The sequence below is a fragment of the Ciona robusta genome, chromosome 8, assembly GCF_009617815.1.
Source record: "Ciona robusta chromosome 8, ASM961781v2".
NCBI classification, from domain to species: Eukaryota; Metazoa; Chordata; class Ascidiacea; order Phlebobranchia; family Cionidae; genus Ciona; species Ciona robusta.
This window is the reverse complement of record NC_143242.1, coordinates 4257705-4278378: the sequence shown is the minus strand read 5'-3', so window position 1 is coordinate 4278378 and position 20674 is coordinate 4257705. Positions and strand designations below refer to the sequence as shown.

Sequence of the window (20674 nt, the reverse complement as noted above, 5' to 3'; positions counted from 1 at the left end):
TTTGCAACACGATGCAGATCTCACGTGACTTTTTATCTATGTAATTTGTATACCAAGTTGCCATAGTAAACGGGGCAAATGGGCCCCAAAACCCACAATGGACAGAGTTTTATAAAGAATATCAACAAAGTTTTGTTGACGTTTAAGATATTTGTAATAATGTCCGTTTACGTATAGATGATACTTGTAAATGCTGTAGATAAAATATTGCTATAAATCAGAGTACGTATATGAAATATTCTGCCGTGCATAACCTCGTATGTGGTAAAAACGCATGAGTTCTGTGTAGTTTTGTTAAAAAGTAAAAGGAACATATCTTATTTGGTACTATACAAGCAAACCACACAGACGTTCTATCGGAAACACCCACGCCACTGAGCTTGAGCCATCCGTGGTATAGGACTTTCTGGCGTAGCCAACTGACCGGGAGTCATTATATGCAAAGGAAATTGCACAAGAGTGTAATATCTTAACCAAATTAACTTTGAGTAACGGGCCTGCATATATACATTATTGAATATATTTGTTTATACAGCGTTTGTATTTTTGGACCACCAAAACAAGACTATAATATGAAACCGTAAACAGCAAAGGGCCTAATTTTAATGTTGTTGTTTTTTTGACACATTTAAGGAAAAACACTGAGTTTCAGTCCTATGTAGGCCGGATCTGTCATATTGATGACACATATATGAGTTGCGCCACTTTAGCAGGGACAACATAGTGCTATGTCATATCGTATACAGGGATATGTATTATATATGAGCCGTGCTTTGTGTATGCCATTTGCGTGACGCGGCTGATCTATACGCAGCAATCTAATAGAAGGCTTATAATCAGCCATACTATGGAAAACAAGAGCAGTTTAAAGATGGATAAAAACACAGATTTTCTAGTCAGTTTTAATACAACTAGAATAGCACTGTTTAACCTCTGACATTTTTTAACCGAAACGTTTTAAATGAAAATCATATCATATGGGTTATCATGTGTGTTTCTTGTTTGTATTGAAGTATATGTACATGTGTAAGGTGTTCAACGCTGTGCCGTGAATAGAAGCGTTACAGCGCAATCAATTAAGCATGTAACAATGAACGGATGAAAGCGTCACGTAAAAGTATATATTGGTGTCATAGCCCTATACAGTAGCCTATGACGTGTTCGGGAAGCAACACTATAGAAACAATGAGCCACTCAGTTAGTTCAGAAGGTAAACCTATTGCAGACTGAGGGAGTACAGCAGGTACCTAATTAGAAATCGAGAATGAGAGCATTGGTTTATATCAGCTTATACTATGTATAATATGGTAGGGTGGGGGAAGATGGGACACCTTTTCATTCTACTTTCTCGTCCTATTTAGTAGTAAACAAAGAAAATTCAAAGAATTATGAAACCGTATCTTCACGACTCCCATAGGCCATTGTTGATTGTTTAAAACACAATCAGGATATTTAGATATTCTGTGCTAAAGGTGTCCCATCTTCCCGCATCCTACTATATGTGTAAATTTAAGACTATTGCTTTCATTTACACTAAAGTTATAATTTCCGAAATAAATAAAAAATTTAAGTAATATGGCATTTACATAAGGCGCGTGTAATCTATATTCAGATTATGATGTCTAGATTTAAAAGCGTCATCGGCATTTCTGAACTGCCATGGCGTATTACACGACAAAAGTGTATACTTATAAATAGCAAACACTATGTAATGACACTTGACCTTAGATTAACACTGGTTTTTAAAAAGTTTTATAAGGTTTGATAGTGCTGTTCAGAATCATATAAAAATATACAAGCCCTTAATATAAAAAAATGAGCCACCCAAGGATTATATAGCGCCCAGCAGCAGCACAGCAAAAGTTTAATTGCGTTTTAGTAACCATGTGTCTTTAAAATAAAATCATTTTTTTACAGGTTAACAAAAAATCGTTAAGTTTGGCGTAGTTCCTAAGTTTGTAATTTATAATCAAACATGTCGAAAAATGGTCAGCTTTTTATGGAAGGGTTCCTAACAAAACGGGTAAGTTTAATTAAAAGCTGCAATATTTTCCCTAGTAAATTAAAAAAAACGGTTATTTGACGATTATGTTAGTTTACCACTTGGTAAATGATTTTATATATAGTAGGTTGGGGTATAGGATGGTTCTTAACTGTTTTGTTCTCTTTTAATTGGTCCCATTTGGTATAAACAAAGAAAATTTAATATTTTTTAACCGTATCACACGTTATTCGTTAAAAAAAGGATTAGGAAATATGAAATATTCATATTTCTAGGGAATATTTTCAGTTTTATTATGTTGAGTATACCTGAGGTCTTATTCGACGTTAATTCGATCTAATAGAAAAATGTTTATGTAAATGTTATTTTAATGGCAATACAACTTTGTTCACAGGGACACGTAAGACATAACTGGAAGACAAGGTGGTTCAAGTTATCTGACAACTCCCTGCGTTATTATAAGAATCAGAAACACACCGTTCCCCACGGAAGGATAGCGCTCGAAAACTCAACGCTTGCCAAAAAGAATGTGTTGGTGGATGGTTCTACTTCGGAAGAATTAAAACGAGAGGTAATTAAAGATTAAGGTATTAAGATGTGTTGAATGGGAAATATGTGTAAGGCAGTGAGCTTGGGGTTTATGAATACTTCCTGTTTAGCCTATCTGATGTACAAGAGGAGAACCCTGTTTTAACTCGACAGTGAGCATGGGCTGTATGAATACAGTATATATGTTTCGTTTATAAAAACACACCAATGTTATAACTCGCCTAGACTCATTTTTAACGGTAATATACGAAGAAACGATTTGACTACGTGATACAAAATCATATAATTGAATAAAAACAGCATTAATATTCACGTTTTGTGACATCATTCGAAAAACTGTATGTCTCGACAACTGATTTGGAAAATCCCGTCTTTAAATTTTATAAAACAAACCTTTAGGGATTGAAACCTTCAATTTTCGGTTGTAAATTTACGTCATTACAATTTACACACCTCACGACTAAGCCATACGAAGCCTGATTCAATGCAAATGCTTTGTAGACTACCTCTGTTAGGTTCAACAGCCACGCTTTAACTGTTGCTCTTTCCCATACCTTTTATCTATATCATATTTAACGACTGTCGATTTGCTGTTGATTCCTTTTGCTTTTTTTTTAACACTATGACTTTGCTACCATATTCAAAGAGATAAAAAACAATTATATGTTATATTATGTACAGCACGTATTCAAAGTAACTACAGCAACTGGAGTAGAATATCCAATGCAAGCCCCTACCAAGGTAGAGTTTGACATATGGACTGACGTCATACAAAACGTCATCAACCGACTTTCGTCTGGCGGCAAGGTAAGTAGGTAACCGTGTTAATACGTCATAATGACGTCGGCTGAATTTTTTTTAGCGCGATTAACGAGACAGGATTAGGTTACGTCATATTCGCGAAAACGGTTCGCATTTAATGACGTCACAAACTATTACTACGTCATTGGTATGGATACTGAAAATAAGTTGCCATGTTGTGGTGTTTTTGAGGTATTATTACGTTAAAATTGAAGTATAAATCAAAAGCATGACAGAGGACAACCCGTAAACAACATCTGGACAAACTAATTCCACAACTCATTTGCAGGAATCTGGAAGTCTGCTAGCTCCGCTAAACCGAAACGAACTTCTGCCCGAACCAACTTCGGAAATCCGAAAACACGCGAAAACTTTGGTAAGCCTTGGTAACATGGCGGATGGTGGAGTGGAAAAAGAAGCTCGTATGATTGATGGGGTCATGCATACTGATGGATTCTCAGGTTGGTATGTTGGACTAAAAGCGTTTATTTTAGTTTAACTAAACATAATCTTAGTTATAATTCTAATCGGATAATAAGAAGGGTAAAGGTGGCTGTACACAGTGTCCGGCGTGCGAATTCGCATGCAAAGTCGTATGCAAACCCGTGTCCAATTCCGCATGCGGCAGCGAAACCCGGACAAAACAGACGAAACGGACGAATTCCGGATACTGTGTACAGCCACCTTAAGATGGGTACCATGAAAAAGCACATAATATCCCATATTGCCTAAAGCGGGTTAATTTAAACTTTACATTAGTTCCGTTTATTATTATTTGCAATGTACCAAGTTGTCGAGTATATTAAGCAAATTTAAAATTAAATGCCGCTAGCCATTTATAAGGGACACGCACGCCAAATTTATACACGAGGATCGCATATTCTTTTAATGTTCGTTTATTTTGGGCGCAACATCCAAAGAAAGCTATTTCCAATCTAACCGTTTATTGCGTTTCAATTTTTAACTTGGAGTCATAATTACATTTACACATGTATTGCCTTATTAGGAAACATTAAATTATATTTAAAACAGTAACGTGCGTGGCGTCATCAAACCTCGTTTATATAGTTTGAATACATTGTTTAAAAAATCGAAATACTGCCGGTTTCGGATTTAGTCGTCACGTATTTAATTAATTTGGGATATTTTAAGCATTATACAATCGTTGTTTTGTATATGATTGCGTATAGCTTTTATGAAATAGAGAGTTTTTACATTCGATTTCGTTTTCAACAAAGGGCGATTCTCATTAAAGTAGAAGTTATAGTCTCAGTATTTAAATACGTTCCAGTATGGCAACATTCAACTAAACATTTACAACCAATGCGTTTAAAATGTATTTCTTATGTTACTTTGCAATCATTTTTTAAATCAAGTTTCAAGAAAAACGGTAAAAGATGCGAAAAACAGCAATAAATTCTGTTAGCGATTTGAAAGGGGACCATGAGCCAACTCTGGTTCAAATCTCAAGTCCCCTGACGTATCTCGCCGTAGGATCTTACCCATATACAGTTTTGAGTGTTGGGGTAAAATGGGCCAACTTCTAAATCCCATGACCTTAGCTTATAAATCTCTAAAGGACTTTCCATACATAACCACCGGATTAAAACTAAGACTTATTTTCATACAGGCCTGGGACTCCAGCAATGGATGTGGACCAATATGGGTTTAACTGGTAGCGAAGCAGAAGTGACAGTTTCAGGGTTACTTCGGGTCGGTTTGCTCCAATGCTTAACACCTGACGTCACTTCCCTACCGTTTACCGACCTTCATTACTACGAGCTGGTTGGTTGAATTTATCACGTGTTTTTTTTGCGATTGTTACATAACAATTGTGTATTGTGGCGTAGAAAGTTTACTGCGTGGTAAACAGGCACTATAGTTGCACGGGACAAAACATCCGTGTTATAATGACTGACGTTTCCCCGCCACGCGAGGATAAATAAATTACATTCATTTAATTGTTCTTTCAGTTAACTGATGAGTCATCGTTAAAAAGTATGTCGAGCACTTATTTGAGCTCTGTGAGGTCACAAAGCAGAGACGATTTATCTATAAAGTCACCAGTACCCACAGATAAAATCAGGTATATGAAATTTCACTTATAAAATAATTCTACACAGTGGTTACGACGGTTTCTGGATATAGTAAGCATGATTTTTATATATACTAGCTGTCGTTTTCCATTTCCCCGTATTTACGTTACTCAGCGATTATAGCACTCTGGGGGGAGGTGGGACACCGTTCGCACCTAATACTCATTTTTCCGGATCATGGTTTAAACAATTAACGATATTTATTAGAGTCACGGTGCTACGAATATAATTTTGTAAATATTCTTTGTTTACGACCAAATGGGACGAGAAAATAGAATAAAACGGTGTCCCATCCTCCCCCACCCTACTACTATATATATATGTTTCGTTTCCATGCACCTTAATAAACAATAAAGTTTATGTTTTATACGCAGCACTTTAAAACACAAGGATTCTACAAACTTGCCAAAAGATTTACCACCAGGGCGGATATTAAAACGTGGGATCCTGTTTAAAAGGGTAAGAAAAAAATTAAATAACTTTTTTTTAAACAAAAGTCCAATTAAAAATATGTGAAAACAAATCGTCCGTGTTAAATTTAAACGTTTTCTTAATGTACTTAGTTTTATAACATTGGTATGTTTAAGGGACATTTTGTGCCGTCTTGGAAGTGTCGTTGTTTTGTTTTACAAGATTCGGGTACTTTGTCTTATTTTGATCCATCAAAAAAGAATCGAAAGATTTTAAACACATTGGTCCTTCGTGGCGCAACAGTGTTTCCGGTTGCAAAAATCGCAGCGGAAGTTGGTAAGTAAATACACTATAAAGTATTGCAAATGTGCATCATTTAAATTATAAATCTCGTTTCTGTATTAAAACCTACTGTCTATCATTTTAATCAGCGTAGAGCTGTGTAGACGGTATAGTCAAACTGCCGAATTAATGTGTAGACTGTATATAAACAGTTTTGGTCTTTTGTATTACCCTCATGGGTGGGAACTGTCACGTCTATATAACCCTATGCCTTTTAATACTATTGCCTGGAACTTAAACTGGTTCAAATCAATTCCGTTTACTGCGGCACAAGGAACAGATTGTCTGTAAAAACGTAACATTTAAATTTTAAACCAAAGTAAAGTTTTAAAACCTTACCTTATCCAGCATTAAAAATGGCGAACCCACCCGATCACCTCTTCTGTGTTAAAGTCGCCTCAGGTTCTCTTTATCTTATCATCGCTACCAGTGATTCCGAACGCGATGATTGGATCAGAGCGATCAAGCCATTATGCCGCAGAAGCAACAATAATCAATCGTGAAACACTGGGTTTCCAATGTTAGGATACGTTATTCTTTTTAACGTTACGACGTAACTAATGATTTCACTATTTGACGTAATCGACCACCTCACTTAACTGATGACGTCACTATGTGTGGTTTAACGGAGGACTTCACTAAGAGTCGGGAAATATGGTGCAATAAACAAAATATGACCAACCGTAAGAATGACGTCACACATTTAATGACGCAATTCGTTACGTCATCTGGCAAAATTTGATATTGTTGTTACTGTGTTACCTTTGAAAACATGTTGCAAGAAAATGAAATGTAAAATAAGTTGTAAAATTACATGTTAAATATGTATGCGTCTTTTATGTAATTTGCAACAACATAAAATACACTCTTCTTTTGGTTTGAAACTGTAATGTAATATGCAACACATTGGCACCAACTAATTACAGCAGCACTTCAACATTGGCAGTGATAACGTATAGCAGATGGAACACAGAGTTTAAGGTAAAATTAAATTGAGTTAAAAGCCTGTCATGGAGGAGGTGCAGGGTTTAAAAGAGGGGTTCGTTTTAACCATTTGCCCTGAAAAAAAAAGAGTTACAACTTAGAATTTAAAGAGTTAACTTATATATAGTAGGGTTGGGTAGGCGGACACCTTTCGCACATAATATCCAAATTTTCCAATCGTGTTTTAAACAATTAACAGCGATTCATGGGAGATGTGAAGATATGGTATACAATTTTCTAAAAGTTCTTTAGTTTACTACCAAATGGGATGAGAAAATATAATAAAAAGGTGTCCCATCTTACCCCAACCTGTGGCGTGGGCATAGGAGTGACAACCATGAATAAGTCACTGAAGTTTCCACTCACTAAAAGTCAATGACCAAACCAACCAAAAGTAATGTATGCTTATCCATACAATGCAAAAGCTTCAACAGCCCGACTGTGGACATGAAATTGGCAACCATGGATGAATAACTCAAATTCCTAAACCCAAAACAACAACATAAATAGAATACTCACGTTATAAATTTCAAAACATGAAGATCCTTTTAAAGCATCACATACGAACTTGTTCAATGTGGAAGTTCTTGTTGAGTTTGAATAATACGGCTTCAACTGCTCCTTCAAATCATTTGCAAGTTTTTTGAAACACTTCGGCTGCGTCAATATTTGTGGAATTAAAAGAAGTTCTTTTCGTTTCTCCAATTTGTTTACATAACCTTTTAATGATATGTCTGAGTGTAAATATGTGTTCGATAAGTACTGTTCAAAATGTTTCCGACATTGATGTCGCAAGCCACGCATCGATGATGTGTTTGGAAACATTCTGTCCTGGGAAGGGGTTTGAACTGTAGGGGAAGCTTTTGATATTTTAGATGAAATTTTTGGTGTCTTTTTGTTCGGATTTGACCTTTTAGTAGGTACTACTTCAACTCGAAGTCTTTTGTTTGGAATGTTTTCATTATTTCCCCGCTTCTGCTTGTTTGGACTTTGATTCTCGCTTTGCAGAGGGGCGGAGATATTGAAGCAAGTTCTCTGAACCTCGGGAGCTCCAAAATGCCTCACAGGATGTGAGGGCTCCGAAATACATCTAGATCTATAACTTGGAGACCTCCAGTGGTATTGATCATATGCTTGTCCATGATTGGAATACCTTTGGTTACCTCTTTCCGACAGCGAATAGCGCTTTTCGCGACCGTTTGTAATCTGTTTTGTTTGCTCAGGTCGACTGTGTTTTAAATCTTCATGATTTACATTTTCAACTTTTTTATTAGTAGAATTTTTCTTTTGATTTTTTTGTCTCACACGCTTCCTTGTTGTTTTTTTAACTGGTGATTTTCTGTGATTGCTATTTTTTTCAGTACTTGAATCATGGCCTTGTATTAGAGCGGAATCTTTAACAACTGTCCCATTCTCCCCACCATTTGATTTGTCCCCGTTCCTGTCAAAAAAAAAATGTTGAGGTGAACTCGGATTCTGTTCCTCAGCATTCATGCGTTGGTGTTTAGTTTGTTCTTTGACATTCTTTTTCATCTTTACTCCATTATCCATTTGTTTAACCTTTGTCTTTTGATATGTATTTGGCATCATGGTTTCCATGTAGGTGAATTGTTTTGAAGCTTCATTTATGTTATTATTTAGAGTATCTTTTTCAGTTTTAAACTTTCCTTCAGGTTTTTTACGCTTAGTTGTACTTGTCGGATCCATAGATGTACTAGGCCTATTCTCTGCATTAATTTCAACTTTGCCGTCATCCGTTTTACACTCATTTCTATTTTCACTTGTTTCTGTCTTTTCCATTAAAATTTTATCCTGTAAAGCCTTAGCAGCAATATTGTTTAAAAAGTCATAAGATCTAGGATCACTGCTGTTTTTTATGTCTTCTTCTTTGAACATTTGTAAACTTAGCAGATAAGCCCCTAGACTGCCCTCAGCAAAGCCATATTTGTTCCCAATTACATTCGATTGACCAGGAGAACTGAGAGCAGATGCACGCGCTGCTTCTCTAGAAACAAACGCACGTTGGTTCGTTTTTTTCAAACTTTCTGTTTGTTCTTCTATCTCAGGTAAAGAATTTTTAATAACGTTAAGCTCGGCAGGTTTTGGTATTCCGCTATGTGTTGGGTTTGATGTAACTGGGTTAGGGTTTGGTTTCTTTTTACTAGGTGGCTTTTGTAGCAAAGAGCTCGATGGATTTTGTTCTAAAGAGTCACTATTTATTGGGAAAAATTGTTCAGTAACTTGTTCTGGATTTGGAAGGTTAACAGAATCTGTAACAGTTGAATTACTTCTGGTATTAGGTTTATTACGAATTTGTTCTTGGGGTTTTTCTTTGCTTGGAGAGAAAACTTTATCGAATGTTTTGGCAAAAGTTGAAGCAGGTTTCCTGGAAATTTTTGGAGACTTATTGGTGGCTGATTGTTGGGGTTTAGTGACTGAAGCTGAAGCTGTAGTTTTACGAAGATGTATTGGGTGTTGTATGTGGCAAGGATCTGGTTTTGGCGATGGTTTTACATCAGGAACATAAGGTTTAGTGCTCGATTTCTCAGATTCTGAGGAAGATTCTTCCGAACTTGAATCTGATTCATCAGAAGAACTGGAATCACTTGATTCGGAAGATGAATCGGAAGGTATGATGACTTGCGGCACAGTGGGGGGTGGCGTTTTCGAGGTAGAGGCGATGGTTAAGTTAATCTGGGGAGGGTCTGGTCTGATTGGGGTGGATTGTATGGGGGGCTGTGGGGGGTGTTTTGATGATTGATGGGTATTTAATGCTGTCCTTGCGGATGGGGATTTAACTGACCTACCATTCTGTGCTGGTTGTCTAGTTGGTGTTGTAACGATTGGTGTTACTGGTGCGTTATTGCTGGTTGATGGTCTATTTTCAGTTGAGGTCGATGGTTGTGGGTTGTGTTGACTTTCAGTGTCAGAACAAGCATTCGTTAACCCCTGTGGCGGAAAGATATTCATTAGTGAATATACTTTGTAATAATAGGGTAAAACCACAGGTTTCTGAACTGTGTTTGGTCGACATGTAAGAGATGACAATAATGAGATTGTTAAGACTGAAATGATTTTCTAACAATAAGGGTGGTAGGAGTGTGTAGGTATAGAAGTCAAAGAAAACAGTGTCTACTGTAGTGGCATCAACATGGACATTTTAGCTTTACTTGGCAAATGAACACCAACTGTTCAAGTGTATTTTTCAATATGGAAAAAACTGCAGTCTACAACTAAAAGAAAGAACTAGATAGTTTACACCAAGGTGAAACAAAAAGTCTAACTTACATAAAGTCCTATAGCTAAGCTCTTCTTTGTGACATGGAAGCTGTTGCCTTTCAATAAAGGAGTTTTCGTCAAAATGTCTTTAACAACTTGACTACTTGCATAATAATAAACATTGTTGCTGACTCGAACTGTTACAGTGACCTGCAGATTAGTAGTACACGTCAGCATCACCAGTGAGAGACTTACATTAGAATGAGGTACAAAGTTGTAATAATTCTGCTGGGGCAGTTTCTGTATGTTTATTAAAAACCTATGTAAATATTTTATCTACAAGAAAATAAAGCAAATTTAGGGGAAAAAAATGTTAATTACAACTTAGCGCATCAAAAATTTTTGTACTTAATATTTAGAATTTTATATTGAATATATAAATAGATGATTTTTACTTGTGTATCATTTACTAGTCTTGCCAGTGGTAGTTTTTTTGGGACTTAAATTTCACATCTTTGACAAGGACATCACGTCACCCATATAAAACATAAATTAAAGAACCTCTTTCCTACTTACAATAGCACCTGTTGCATGTTCAAGCTCCAATGCTTTTGACATCAAAGTCCTTTTTCTAGAACTGAAGACTCTCTCCCAATCGGAGATGGACCGTATGTCCTTTAACATTCTACTCTTCTTCTTTTTCTTCCTGCCTTCTAAATCTGGTTGTTGATTCGTATCAACCTTCCCAACAGTAGGGGTGCTCCTCTCAAAGAGACGAGGAAATGTATTCTTAGTTTGTCGTACCATTTTTTCCCTAACCTTACATTCTATATGCAGAAACAAGAACTTGGCATAAAATTTGGGCTTAATAGGTCTCTTGGGGCTATTTAAAATTGAGTTAAATAAACAGATATATAAATCTTAAATTTGAGTTAAAAATACAATGCATATTTCAATATTCAATGTTAAAACAGTTGCAATTATATTTAAACAAGAGATTAAATTGGTTTAGATAAAATCGGCACAAAGTAATAAATGCAAAACTAAAGTAATTTGGGCTTAAAATTTAAATACAAAATAGGAAAACTACAATCTATTAACAACTATAATAAACAAAGCAACTTTAAATACTTATAATTCTAGTCTTCTAGATAATATTAATAATAATATATATTGAACTAAAAAGGTAAAATGTACAAATAGGACAATATGGGGTTATTATAAAGGCAACAGTAAGGTTAGTATATAAATATATAACTTAAAATATGACTTGACTTAAAAATGATAGGACTTAAAAATATATAAATATATATGAAATTACACGGAAGACAATAGAAATTAAAAACAAATTAATCTTAAGTTTTGAAAGCAAGCAAATCTAAAATAATTCTCACAGTGTAATAACTGCATAGGTCTCAAGGTTTGGATTGGTAATGCAGTTACCAGTTCGTTACATTAATTTAATGGCTTACACTTTACAAAGCCATCGTTATTAACATATGGAAATTAATTTCAAGAACTATTCTGGTATTTCTAAATCCTGAGGAATAATATTAAACTGAAGCATGGCTGACATTTCTTCAAATGGGATTTGTTTCGCGAATTCAATGAACTCTTCTTCATCTATAACTCCTTGGTGTTTATAATCAACCTGAGATGAAGTAAGGCTTAAACTAAAAGATTATATTTTACAAAGGTGAGGTCTTGCAGTGCAACAGGCCATAAGACCAGAGTTTTGGGCCAGATAAGATTTGACCATTACCCGTATACTACTACATAAATGAATGTTACTTACATTATCCTCACATGGCTGGAAAACGAGGGTCATTAAAGTGGGGTTTGTGTTTCATTTACCTCGTGCCAGTTTACAAGTTACCAAGTATGTTACTTTGTGGGTGATTATGTTTCGGGAGAATTTATGTGTGGCTGGTAAATTGGACAACTCATTAGTGACCACTGGGTTGGAGCAATTGCTGTTAGGTGTGTCTACCCAGGACACATATGTCCACTTAGTAGACGCAACGAGCATTTAACCCATTACGTCTAGGTTAGAATAAGGTGCGCTAACCACTTAACCAGCTGTGCTTTGGCGCCGGACAGATACTTTAAATCATTGAATAAAATCAGAGTTTTCTTAACCGAGACCATATACACCTTAAAGTATGGCATCTACAATTACAACATGCATTTTAACAATCTTATCCTAAATTTACGAAAAATGACAAAACATAACAAAACTTGTCGAACAGCCCCACTCACTTTTTCTATAAAAGTTTCAACCAAATTCTTTAGATTTTCAGGAGATTCTTCTGGATATAGGAGCGCAATTATCCTTTGTAAAACTTCACCATCTAGTGGTTGGTTGTGATTTATTAATCCGTAGATCACTGGTGATATAAAAATATTCAATAAATGTTTTTTAATTTTTACCAAAACAGAATAAAATTAATCAAGTGTTTTATAAAAAATAAACTGGTTTTGTAAAATTACTATTTTACAAATTTAAATTAGGTTAATTGTTACCAGTTTAATAAAAAGTGTTTAAACTTTAAAAACAGAAACCGGACTACCTTTACCTAAATAGAGTGTTAGTAACAATAGTAGAGCAACGAACAAAAGAAACAAGAACAAAACATTCAAATAAAACAATCTTGCTATCTTGGATGTATTCACTTACATAAGACTTACCTTTTAACTTTAATATTTCATCAGCTTGATTAAACCATTTACAAACTTTTAGATAAACTTGAAATGTTAGAATTCCTTTGTTTGACCAAGGCAGTTGTCTCAAAGTCTGTTATAAAGTTAACATTACTTTATGTGCATGTATATATCTATATAGTTATAAAGGTGCATGAAATGAGCAAAAAACAAAGACTTTACAAAGTAACAAAACACTTTTTGAATGAATGAAGGTTATTGAATAAATGTAACTTGTTTTGTTCTCATGAAGCCAAAAAAACAACAGTCGTTATAAGACGACAAACGCGCATGTTCTGTTTCGTACACTATGTTTTTATTATGAATTATACAATGTATTAAACTAAACCTGCTGAATGAATTTATCATTTGATTTCCATATCTGACTTTCAACGGTTAGAACTCCTTTCTTATTTGCACCAAGAACCTGAAACCTTCTCCAGCATCGTTGTACCTAGGGTATATATTATATTATAAGACATACGTTAGACTATTTAATTGTTTTGCTTATCCTACTGTAGGGATGTAATAAATGAATGAAAAATGTAACTTACTTTATCCTCGCGAGACCGGAAAACGACAGTCGTTATCACACGAGTTTAACACCTCGTGCCAGCTTACGAGTTACCATGTATGTTACTTTGTGGGTGATTATTTTTTTTGGATTTTTTCATTTTTTATGTATGGCTGATAATTTGGACAACCCATTAGTGACCACTGGGTTGGAGCAATTGTCGTTAAGTGTCTTGCTCAAGGACACATACGCCCACAATGGTAGCAGCGACAAGCCTTGAACCCATTACCTAATGGTTACAGGCAGGCGTGCTAACCACTACGACACGGCGCCGGAGAATAAAGTTTCAGAGTTTTAATTGAATGATTGAGTAACTTGAGCGAATGTAACTATAAGTGACTGTTATCCTTGTAAGGCAGGACAAAACCAGTCAATATAATAATATGGCGTTCTGTTTCATACGACTTGAATCCGCATACCAAATACAGGGATTAGAGTAGGCCTATACAATAACTAATATTACCAACTGTTTAGTGTTTACCAACTGTTTATATACTGCATATTGGTAACTTAAAACGTATTAATTTCAAATAAAATATGTAAAAAAAAGTTTTGCAATAACAAATATAGATGTGTTCGTGTGTATAACAATGCAATGGCAAAGAGCTAGCTTTAAATCATAATTATAAGCACGTGGTTTATACCGTAACTTTCAACTTACCTCAGAAAAAGGCATTTCACAAACTTCAGCATGCTTAAAAAGCCACTTTGGGTTGTTTGGCTTTATTTTAACAGTCTGGCTATCTTCTACGCCAAACAAACTTGCATATGCGCCCATACCACTGCAGATAATAAACAAAATAGGCAAGATTTGCAACGATTTGCAAAAACTCAGTAAATACCAATTCTTTGAAATGGGACATGCTGGAATTTTTGGTTGGGCACGTAAGTAATCGTATTTATATATGTATTTGTATTCTCCAGAGTCCAGACTACAAACTCCGATCTAGTCCGATCAGAGCCACAGAAAGGTGCTTATACGACTCTAATCCGATCCAGCAAAAGTCTTATATTTGCTTATGTAATCGTAAATGTACAATTTGATTAATACACTTTTGGCCACAATGAATACCATTTACTTTAAATTGGCAGTTAGAAATAAAGATTTGATTTGTGTTTATTTTAAACAGCAAAAAAAAATTATGTTTATGCAATGAACCTGAGAACCTAATCTTTACCCATTAGACTCCGGGTTTCAACACGTGTACCGACTCTGTTCAACATGCAGTGTCGATTGCGGTAAGCATAGCAAACATTGTGCATATGTCGCCTTCAGATTTGTACTCCCGTATTTCCTGCAATGTACAAAGAGCTAACATTGTCAATTTATCAATATGAAAGAATACCTGCCCACTAAGTCGTATATTCGTATATGCTACAAATGCCAATAAGGGCACGGGTATGACGAATTGCCGAATTAGTGCAGCCATCCTGGTGAAGAAGTAGTGTATACTTGATTTAAACCCTAAAAACTGTAATAATGCTTGCGGTATATTTACGAACTAACAAAGGAATAAACCTCCCATTGACCAAAGACGTGTTATATAATACATATATGGCTATTAATACGCTATAGTTATAAGGTAAGAAAAGTGGCTTCACTAATGCCGCTGCATTTGCAGCGCTAACATACGGTCAAAAAGTCAAGTCAACAGAACCAACATAAACTACTCGGGAAAATAACATCTGGTAGCCTGCTGGCATAATATTTACTACAAACTAATTCAGTCAGGCCAAATATAAACTTAGATACGTCGCAACACCTGTGGTTTCCCATAACACTCGATTAATAAAGTATAAATACCGTTCTCAACGGGCCACAGTTTCATTGCATAAAACCAATCCAGGAAAATGCAACTTCGTATCTTACTTTGTTTTATCGTTGCTACTGTGGCCGCAAGGCGCACCTACCACGGGTAAGTATTATTTAGCCAATGTGTATATACTACTGTGCGTATTGACTGTGTGTGTACTGCCGCAGACCGCAATACTGTAGCTCATAAATAGGGTGTGGGCAGTTTGCGGTGTAGTAGACGGCTGGAATTCAATGACCAACGCTTTCGGAACGCGTATTTTTCACCTAAAGACGAAGCCCAACCTAATTCTATAGGACGGTCCCCTGTAAAGCTTATATCTAAAGGATGTATCGACCATTTTACCCCAACCATACCATAAACTGTATAATCATGAATTGTAATCATACATCATTTCCACAGTGACCAAGTCCTTCGTATTACTCCAGTACGTGAAGACCAAATCACTACCATTGAACACCTTTCTACAATCTATGACGTAAGTATGACGTCAGTTCTTGCCTATGACGTAGATGGCGGTCTACGAAAAAAAATGCGTTAATAGGTTGCATGATAAAATAAATTAGCTGCCAAATCAGTAGAAGACCTATAAGGCTAAACCTCAATATCTTACAGCGAAAAGATAGAAAATATACCGCTAACGCAAGATTATCATTTCATAATAGTTGGACTTCTGGAGTGATGTCCGTGGCATGAACCGACCAATTGACATTCATGTTTCCGCCAAAGACATCACCGCTTTCAAAGTTGCTCTGACTAGGTTCAGGTAAGGGTGACAAATATTCAACCTTAAATACGTCACGTTAACTCGATCCAGTATCATTAGAGTAAAGACAGTCCTTACAACACGGGTGTATTATATCATACATTTCATGCACACGTTACCAATATGCGAATTTTTTAGTGTTTGATTTTTTTTTAAAACAACGAAGATACTATAGCAGTAAGCCCATGACCACAATAGCCACACACCATAACGAAAACAATTCTTCACCTTCAGAGTTGACTACAGCATCTTTATTGAAGATCTCCAAGCTGCCGTAGAAGCCGAACGTGGACCACACCGTCCAACCAGCAGAGACCTTGCTTCATTCGACTACGAGGTCTACCACACATATGAAGAGGTAATGTCACAATTAGTTCTTTTGGTGCAGAAATATAAGAAAATTAAAAGATATATTGTTATTTACTAAAAAAAATAGTCATAATACACTAGTAGTGATGACTAGGTCATGCACATCAAATTTGTAAGAAATACAACTAAACTATTGGCAGCGTTGTTTCTTATACACGGTAAGATGGCCGCAAAGTTTAAAAAATAATCTTATTTTCTAAAACTGTGCCCGTTTTTGAGCTTACAGTTTTCTAGCTTGTTGGAATGTGCATACATTTGCTACACCTACGAGCATGCAGCATGCTACCTATATTTAGCTTAATTATCGGGTTACAATTTTTGAATTGCATTCCAGATCCAACAATGGATCGACGACTTCGCAACAGCTTACTCCAGCCTGGCAACAGCAGATGTTGTTGGTACTTCATTTGAAGGACGACAATTTAAAGCTCTAACGGTGAGATGGCCTAGCTTATAATAATGTGGGGTGAGACGAACACGGTTCGCAAATAATTTGTCCATATTTCCTGGGTTGTAATACTTTAAAACAAGATGACAGCCACAAAAACACGATTAGGAAAGACAATACCCCATATTTCGTAATAGTGTTTTTAAAAGTTAATTAACAACGTTTTTAGAGTCGCGAGGATATACGGTAGTATATTATTCTGTAAATATTTTTGTTAACCACTAAATCGGACGACAAACAAAGCAAATTAGAAGATGGACCATCTAACCCCAACCTAATGTATATAAACTGAAACAGTCTTTTAAATTGACATCGTTAGTTTCAGGTATAATTATCGCAGTAAAAAAATTAAATATCCATTTCAATTTCATTGTAGATCAGCAGTGGACCAGGTAAGCCAAAATTCGTGATTAACTGTGGAATCCACGCCAGAGAATGGGTTACTCCAGCTACTTGTATGTATTCAGCTCAATGGGTAAGCGCCTATGTACATTTTACTTGACACGGAGCATGAGGGGTACCAATACACCATGTGTGTCTGGGGTATAAGAAGACACCCATGTTGTAACTTGACAGTGATCATGAGGTTTAAGATTGCACAACGTATGTCTAGCAACAAAAAATACTGCATTAAAACTTAACTGACCTGAACTTGTTCTACAGCTTGTCGACTCCCCACCAAGTGTGTTGCAAGATGTTGACTTCGTTTTCATCCCATCTTCCAACCCAGACGGTTACGCCTACACCTGGACAAATGTAAGTTCCCCTTTTCCTACAGCAGTAGGTATTTTTACAGAACTTGGCCCACGGCCTTTTTTGTTTAGAGGCCGATTTTTACAAAGTAATGATTAAAGTAACATGTGTAAACATGGTAAAATTGATGTTGGTGTTGTATTGGCGGATCAGCGTCATAGCGTCTCTAAAGGGCTCACAAACCATGAAAGGTTAAAAAATATACTGTGTCAGAAGCATTGAATATATTTTACGGACTTAAGGGGTGTGTAGAATGAAAAGTAAACCGTGGTATTGATGCATCTGCATTATGAACAATAATGTATAAAGTTTCAATAACTTAGGACCGTATGTGGAGAAAGACAAGAAGCACACACGGCGGGTTTTGCGTAGGTGTTGACCCCAACAGGAACTGGGATGCTAACCATTGCGGTGAGTTGTGATGTCCCATGTATTGTTTGGTATTGCTGGGTTAATTCAACGTCTCTAGAATAACATGACATAAAATTAGAACAAAATGCCAGTTGTATACACCCATTAGTTCATTCATTCTTTCATTCATTCATTCATTCATTCATTCATTCATTCATTCATTCATTCATTCATTCATTCATTCATTCATTCATACATTCATACATTCATACATTCATACATTCATTCATTCATTCATTCATTCATTCATTCATTTATTCATTCATTCATTCATTCATTCATTCATTCATTCATGCATTCAGATCACGTTCAGTACGAATTTAGGAGTCAAAATGTTGCTTTGACTTTCGTTACCAATAGTTTAAAGTTTTACCAATTCCTTACTTGAATGCAGGACCTGGCTCAAGTACCAGTCCATGCAGTGATACCTACTGTGGCCCAGCACCTTTCTCAGAGGTAGGGATATATTTGTAGAGTAAGTGTTATTTCGTAAGCGGACACGAGCATTAGGCTACTGCTGGGATATTGGGCTAATCCTGAGCCTAAATCCTAGGACTCATGACATTCAAACCCCACCCATATAGAATAGGAACCGGAAAAGAGGTGTATGAAACCGAACACCTGTATTATAACCAATGTCGTTGCTCTGACATGCGAGAATAAACAAGACACATTTAACAATAAATTCATGACTTTTATGTAACTTACACAATGTTACTTTGCAGCCATGTACTTTAGCCCAGAAGAACTTTGTTGAGGGTCTTACTGACGTCAAAATGTACGTTGATGTTCACTCATACAGTCAATTGTGGATGTTCCCATACGGTTACACCACCAGCAAACCAGCAAACTTCCTTACCATGGTAAGTAGTATTACTTGTATACGCTAATGTTGGTTACTTGTATAGAACTGTGGTGTAAGAATGGACACCTTGAGCACATAATATTCATATCGTGTTTTAAATAATCAACAACAGTCTATGGGAGTCGTGAAAAAAAACGGCTTAATAGTTCTTTGAATGTTTTTTGTTTACTAACAAATGGGACAGGAAAATAGAATGAAAAGGTGTCCCATTTCCCCCCACTCTAATATATATAATACCGTGATTGTTTAGTAACATTTTGGAGTAATGAACCAAATCTGGTTTGAATATCAAGTCCTCGACAAGGACATCAACTATAAAAATAAAAGTTTAAATTTGGTAGAAGAGGCTTGTCACCTAGTATGAACAACCTCCCTATACTTGTAATTTGTTTAAAAGTGCAATTTACAGGTACATGCAATTTAAAATCATATGTTTTTGTCAATACACGCAATACGAATTAAACTTCTAATAAAAAACGACACACAAGCGATTTTCTAAGATATTCGGAAAGGCTTGCCAGAACATTTTGAATTTAAGCCAGAGTCGATTAACTTAACTTACATTTTTGCAGAACTCTATCGCACAAGACAGCGTTGCTGCAATCCAAGCAACACATGGTATGATTTACGAAGCTGGACAAATCTCCACAACTATCTGTAAGTTGTATTAAAATTAGTATTCTATGTATTTAAATTAGAATTCTATCATACGGGAGACGGCGTTCCGGCAGTTACGAGACACTTTAAACCGAGATTTATTTTTTTAATAAATCTTCTTTAAATTTTTTTGCAATATTTTTTTATTTGAATCATTACATAATTTCGAATCTCTGGTATTAGATCTCTTAGGCGCGTAAAACTGCAACGTTATTTATTATATCCACATAGACGTCGCATCAGGCAGCACAGCTGACTATTTCTACGATGGTAGTGGAATCAAATGTACATTCGCTACAGAACTTCGTGATACTGGAAGATACGGCTTCGTTCTCCCAGAAAGGTAAACGATTTGTGAGCAAGGTAGACCAATACACATGTGTAATAAACTCGACAGCAAGCATGGGTTGTATGAATACACAATGTGTGTTTGGTGTATAAGAAGATACCGATGTTATAACTTGACAGTGAGCATGAGTTGTATAAATACACAACCTGTGTCTGGTATAAGAAGACACCCGCCATGTTATAACTTGACAGTGTGCATGAGACGTATAAGCCACACAAAGAAATATAATATCTTGATGACGTTTAATGTGGAAAGAGTGAAATAATATAAATACCAATATTAACAATAGTTTCATTTTGGTTCCCAATATAACCATACGCAATATTTTAGACTTATCAGGCCAACAGCCGAGGAAAGCTACCAGGCATTCTTGGTCATGGCTCAAGCTGTTGCCAGCGGACAGTGCAACTAAATATCACTGATAATGCAAAACGTAATGTAATTGGGAAAATAAAATAAATCAACTCATACAAAAATTACCGTGTAATTAATATTGGAGTTTCGTTTCCGATGTAAATAGGCAATCAGTGATGATATTGCTTGCTGAACACCACATAGCTCAAT

General features: G+C 35.9%; 4 protein-coding genes across 5 annotated transcripts; 2 read left to right on the top strand and 2 right to left on the bottom strand.

Moving 5' to 3' along the window:
- Positions 1 to 1897: 1897 nt before the first annotated feature.
- LOC149732495 (pleckstrin-2-like) lies at positions 1898 to 7085 on the top strand. The gene is made up of 9 exons (XM_089883295.1): positions 1898 to 2023; positions 2397 to 2573; positions 3233 to 3358; positions 3642 to 3813; positions 4983 to 5137; positions 5326 to 5438; positions 5823 to 5907; positions 6036 to 6195; positions 6550 to 7085. Exons 1-9 carry the CDS (start codon positions 1976 to 1978, stop codon positions 6702 to 6704), a joined length of 1191 nt encoding a protein of 396 aa, XP_089739421.1. The 5' UTR covers positions 1898 to 1975; the 3' UTR covers positions 6705 to 7085.
- LOC149732494 (uncharacterized) lies at positions 7070 to 11211 on the bottom strand. Its single transcript, XM_089883281.1, has 4 exons — positions 10981 to 11211; positions 10474 to 10614; positions 7705 to 10134; positions 7070 to 7260 (listed from the first exon to the last, which is right to left on the bottom strand). The coding sequence occupies exons 1-4, from the start codon at positions 11209 to 11211 to the stop codon at positions 7210 to 7212; spliced, it is 2853 nt and encodes a 950-aa protein (XP_089739407.1). The 3' UTR covers positions 7070 to 7209.
- An 18-nt stretch (positions 11212 to 11229) lies between these two features.
- On the bottom strand, positions 11230 to 16617 carry LOC149732493 (uncharacterized). 2 transcript variants are annotated; one of them, XM_089883306.1, is made up of 8 exons: positions 16487 to 16617; positions 15882 to 16012; positions 14838 to 14973; positions 14340 to 14460; positions 13454 to 13558; positions 13093 to 13198; positions 12664 to 12791; positions 11230 to 12055 (listed from the first exon to the last, which is right to left on the bottom strand). In XM_089883306.1, the coding sequence occupies exons 4-8, from the start codon at positions 14454 to 14456 to the stop codon at positions 11924 to 11926; spliced, it is 588 nt and encodes a 195-aa protein (XP_089739432.1). In that variant the 5' UTR covers positions 14457 to 14460; positions 14838 to 14973; positions 15882 to 16012; positions 16487 to 16617; the 3' UTR covers positions 11230 to 11923. The 2 variants fall into 2 exon arrangements, with proteins under 2 accessions (XP_089739432.1, XP_089739431.1); XM_089883305.1 differs by having other exon boundaries at positions 14857 to 14973.
- LOC149732492 (carboxypeptidase B-like) lies at positions 15521 to 20586 on the top strand. Its single transcript, XM_089883310.1, has 13 exons — positions 15521 to 15594; positions 15895 to 15970; positions 16158 to 16258; positions 16493 to 16616; positions 16962 to 17063; positions 17452 to 17550; positions 17739 to 17831; positions 18152 to 18239; positions 18634 to 18695; positions 18965 to 19102; positions 19677 to 19761; positions 19993 to 20104; positions 20441 to 20586. The coding sequence occupies exons 1-13, from the start codon at positions 15530 to 15532 to the stop codon at positions 20520 to 20522; spliced, it is 1227 nt and encodes a 408-aa protein (XP_089739436.1). The 5' UTR covers positions 15521 to 15529; the 3' UTR covers positions 20523 to 20586.
- Positions 20587 to 20674: the final 88 nt, after the last annotated feature.